The 5,067-nt window shown below is 43.9% G+C and overlaps 1 protein-coding gene across 1 annotated transcript in view; it reads right to left on the minus strand.

Moving 5' to 3' along the window:
- The window catches only part of PCIF1 (PDX1 C-terminal inhibiting factor 1), a 43,490-nt gene extending 39,166 nt beyond the window's left edge, over positions 1-4,324 (minus strand). Inside the window, exons 1-2 of the mRNA XM_018559041.1 lie at positions 4,200-4,324; positions 3,317-3,441 (exon numbers count right to left, since the gene is read on the minus strand). Coding sequence (XP_018414543.1) covers positions 3,317-3,441; positions 4,200-4,308 — 234 coding nt within the window. The 5' untranslated portion in view covers positions 4,309-4,324. The remainder of the gene's footprint in view (positions 1-3,316; positions 3,442-4,199) is intronic.
- Positions 4,325-5,067: the final 743 nt, after the last annotated feature.

Consider the following 5,067-nt stretch of genomic DNA (forward strand, 5'->3'; position numbering starts at 1 on the left):
GGCGTCCCCTCCCCTCTCGTGCCTGTAACGGCTCTCTGCCGTGACAGGGGAGGGGCTGGATTCCCCCCCTCCCCGCTCCGATCCGCCAGCGCTGACTGGCGGATCGGACGGGGGCGGGTACAGCTGGCTCTGCCTCTAGATAGGCAGAGCCAGCTGTCACTCACGCAGCTGGGCGGATCACGACATCGATGTCGGGATCCGCTCCGGCTGCAGCGTCTCAGTATACCGCGAGCTGTAGCACGCGGCATACTGAGCTTAGGGTAACGGGAGGACGCTAGTTTGTGTCCTCCCGTTACCCTAAGGAGAACTATGGGGAAAAGCCCTAACCCCATAGTTCTCCTTTAAAGAGTTCCTACACTGACAATTTCACATGCACTCTATAGCTTGCCTTCATTCAAAATCAAATGTATGTACTAATGATGCATGTGTGGGAAAGTTCATTAACTTAATTAAGTGCATTGGTAATACTGAAACAATTTCACAGCTGAATTGCTTGGCTTGGAAGCAATTTTAAGCTTTTAACAACAGCTCTCCCCACACCCTTCAGGTCCTGATCAGGTCCGGATCTGCAGAAGCGGTGCTATGTGTTTTGCCGCGTTTTTGATGCGTTCCATCATTTTTTATTGCTGGAGTGGGGCTGTTAGTATGTTAGCTGCAGTGCAGTGCGTTTTTGACGCGTTTTGCGTTTCCGGACCGTTTCCTGACCGTACAAAATGTGACATGCAGTATTTTATCTGTCGTAACCTGAACGCACGTGAGAACTGTAGCCTATAAAACACATAGGGATACATTGGGATGTATTTTAAGTGCAGGAGCGTACGGATCAGGTCAGCACAGAAAACGGACGTCGTGTGAACAGGCCGTAACAGGCACTGCAGCTAACATACTGACAGCCCCACTCCAGCAAAAAATATATTTCATTAAAAAAATTGGTATTTTTTTGTGTTTTGTAACTGTAACGCATCAAAAACGCGGCAAAACACATAGCACCACGTCTGCAGATCCGCACCTGAAACTCATGTGAACAGGCCCTTAAGGCCCCGTTCACATTGAGCGGTTCGCAAATCGCGCGTTTGTCGCGCGATATTGCGCAAATGCTTGCATTGAGCAAGCGAGAATCGCGGCTAAATCCGCTCCAAAAAGGGTCCTGCTGTAGCGACGCACGACCCGCGACAGGAGAACCCTTTGCCCCATTGAGAAGCATTGGAGAGCGATATCGCGCTGTAAATTGCCACGATATCGCGGGAATTACCGCGCGATAAATCACTCAATGTGAATGGGGCCTTGGGCAAGCAGAGGTTACAGCATCAGGTTTTAATTGTTCTGTGTTCCTGTTGGGACTTTTTCCCTCATTTGATGTCATGTTAAGGGAGGGGAATCCACAACAAGGGAGTTGTCACTGGAAGAGGTGAATGGACATTTCCCATCGGGGACACTTATGGAGGAGAAAAACTTAAAGGTGGCCTTTTTTTGGGGGGGGTTCCTAGCACTTCTTGTGATGTTTCCAGAGACAGGAAACCATAAGAAATCTCCTAAACTGGGACAGAATCAGTAATAAAAATTACCAACACTATTATACAGGATAAAAAGGGATTTGGCTGTAGTAACCCAATCATTTACCGTATATACTCGAGTATAAGCCGAGATTTTCAGCCCATTTTTTTGAAAAATATTGACTGGGAGGCTTATTATGACAGAAGACTGTGTGGGTTTCCTCTGTCATAAATCCTCCTTCCTGTCTGCACTTTTTTTTTGTTTCTCTACACAAAGCCGAGCATGCACAGCCCATGGCACAGGCTCGGCAAGTTTCTTGCTGAGATGAAGTAACTCCTATGCACATACACGAGAGTTACCACGCCTGGCCAATCAAGTGGACGAAGACTCCGAGATGAAGAAGGAAATGTTGGCGAGGGAGAAGAGCGCTGATATAGCAACACTGGAGGGGATCGCTTTGACACGTAAGTCTACCATAATGTGCTAAATTGCTCTGCATACTAACAAATTACGGTTAAAATCTCCCGGGCGGGCTTTTCGATTATTTTTTCTTCTACTTTAAGGCTGCCCACGTAATAGAGATGAAAACATCCTCAGCCTGTTTTTGCCAGATCAGACAATAATCTCATATTGATCATTAATGTTTTACATAGCACCATCACCTCCCATGGAGCTTTACAAAACAAGAGATACATAATGATACAATGTTTACAATGCCCAATATACATACATATATATTTGTGCTATAAAACGTATAAAATAGCAAGATACAATAAGAGAGAGAGCTAGGCCTGACAAGCTTACTATCTAAAGATTTACACTATACGAATTGGTGGAAACCTGACCGTCGCACCTACACTATGGTCAAAAGTAGGGATGCACCGATACTGGTTTACCGGTATCGAGTACGGATATATTTTTTTCCGGTGCTTGACGATACTGTGTCTCTAATTATCAGGAAGTCGGCGGCGGATCATGACCCATTGCCCGGCTTCCTGATTGGATAGGAATGATGAGAGGGAGATCTCCCTCTGACCGGAAGTTCCGGTATCGGAGGTGTGTGTCGGAGCATTTGAGCGAGTACGAGTACTAGTATCGGTGCATCCCTAGCCAAAAGTATGCACACATCCCTCCAAATTACTCTGTACAGGTGTTACTAATACAGCATACAAACACATTGTAGACCATTGTGCTCTTTCAACCTTGTGTCAACAGTGTGGAGAAGGCGTTTTCCTATTTCAGAATGACTGAGCCCCTGTGCACAGAGCCAGCACCATAAAGACAAGGCTTGATGAGTTTGCCGTAAATGAACTTGAGTGGCCTGCCCAGAACCCTGACCTTAACCCTAGTAAACACTTTCCTCCATTTGCTTGACCACCAGGATTGTCTGTGATCTTCTACCCAGCTCAGCCAATAGTACAATGTGGTGCATGCACAGTTAAAGGTTTATTTCTCGGAAGGAAATGAACAACCAGCATTGGGTAATCTGTATGTACACAGATTCACCAAAGTAGACAGGAATAAGATCAGGAGCAGGCGTTTCGCACACAAAGTCCTATTCGTATGCTCCACTACTTTTAAATATCAGGCTATGCATTAACACCCTTAGAAAGTTTACCAGACTACACAACTTGGTAGTGCTTTTTAAAAAGCAAAAATAGGAAACATTCAGAAAGCCCTGGTCATTTATAACAGTGCTGGCTTATACAAGATTTTGTCAAGCAGTCTAGAAAATAAATAACCATTTTGCTATCAGATGAGCTAAAACAACAGGCAGCGCAAATATTTAGCATTGTGTTATGCTGCTTGTATTGGTACTTACAATGACATCATGCTGGCCAAGGACAGGCATCTCCCAAAGGGACTGATTGGTAAAACGATTGAAATAATACGGACGCATCTCCCTCTTACTCCAGCACTTCTCCCATCCCGCCTGGATAAGTTCATCTGAGGAAAAACAAAAGTATTGAATGCCACATGTTAACTATGCATCTGTAGTAGGTGCAGCCAATCTTCTAGGTTTTTGATGGGCACCTTTTATCAAAAAGTGTGTGGACAAGGGACGCACCCCTGCCATCTCCAATTACAAACACCCTAAAGTGACACTAAACTAAAAAGTTAAGCTGCATTCAAGTACTTTAACTATTAACTAAAATGTATCTTATTTGTGTATCACTCGGCTGTAGATCCTCTATTCATCCCTGAATTGGTGCTGACACTGTCCTTCCTTCGGGAGGGGGGCTACTTTTGTTCTCCATGGTGCCTGTGTGTGTTGTAAAGTAGTCACCGCTCCAAGCTCGCTCCTGTGATGGACTACAATCCATCACAGGAGTGAGCTTGGAGCGGTGACTACTTTACATACACACAGGGACCATAGACTTGAGGCTCTACAGCCGAGTGATATACAAAGAAGATACATTTTTATTAATAGTTAGGGTACTTGAACGCATTTTTAAGCTTTACCTCCTAAGTTTAATGTCACTTTAAATAGCACATTTTTATACAGATCTATACATCAGATCAGAAAGAGGGAACTGAGGAGGGTAGGGGGACAGAAGAATTTGGTTCCACAAGAGTGGCAATCCCTACAAATGAGGGACAGTTTGGCAGATGGTAAGGATTTCAATTTCATAAAAATGTCTTTTTATGGTATAATTGAGTACACTGAACCTTACACAAACCACTGAAAGAAGGCATTATATTACCTGACAGGTCAGAGACAGGACGGGGAGGTCGAGGTGAACTGGAGGTACTTGGAGACAAGCTGATCAAGGCGGTATCCTCTTGTGGACTTCCATGATTCTCACGGGCCATGTTTGCAAGATAAGGACAAGCTAGAAATGCAAAAGGAGACACGATTGTGAGACTTAAATGCAAACACATGTGCACATGAGACAGATGACCAGGCTGTAACATGAAGATGCAGTTCTGTTCCTATGAGCACATCTTTAGATTCACTGTACTTTGCCTGCTCAATGAACATGTACGCATATAGATGGCATTCACAAAAAAATGATCTCAGTACCACGTAAAGGCTTTACAGCAAACTATCATTTGCAGTAAATGACTTCTACTTTAATTCACAGGTGCTCCTATCCATTGTTATGTAGAACATTCTCTAATTATGTACTACAAACATTTCAATCAGATATCATTTCTTGTTTATTGCTCTGCTGTAACACACTGAAACTCAGACGATGAAAGTCATATTTTACACGTAATGTGCCGCAATTTAAATAAATTAGCTGCTTTACCGAACTCTGCTTTAGAATTGTACTGCATTCAATTCTTTATAGTTATAAATTCAGTTCCTTATATCTCATAAATAACATTCACAGAGTGTTCCCAATTTAATGTTTTTATTGTTAAAGCAGGACTCCGGCCAATCAAGTCTTGCAGTGGAGCTACCCCCGTAGATCAAGGCTTGAGTGCTCATTTTGTCTAGGGGGCTAAAATAACAAAGTTATATTCACCCGAATCATAATCCCAGCTGACTCTTGCACCACTCCCTGCAGTCTGTCTCCTTCTCTGCTCCAGCAATGGTATGTCTCTTGGCGTCCTCACGTCCAATAA

The sequence above is a fragment of the Nanorana parkeri genome, unplaced genomic scaffold, assembly GCF_000935625.1.
Source record: "Nanorana parkeri isolate BGI_ZX_2015 unplaced genomic scaffold, ASM93562v1 scaffold377, whole genome shotgun sequence".
Classification (NCBI taxonomy): Eukaryota; Metazoa; Chordata; class Amphibia; order Anura; family Dicroglossidae; genus Nanorana; species Nanorana parkeri.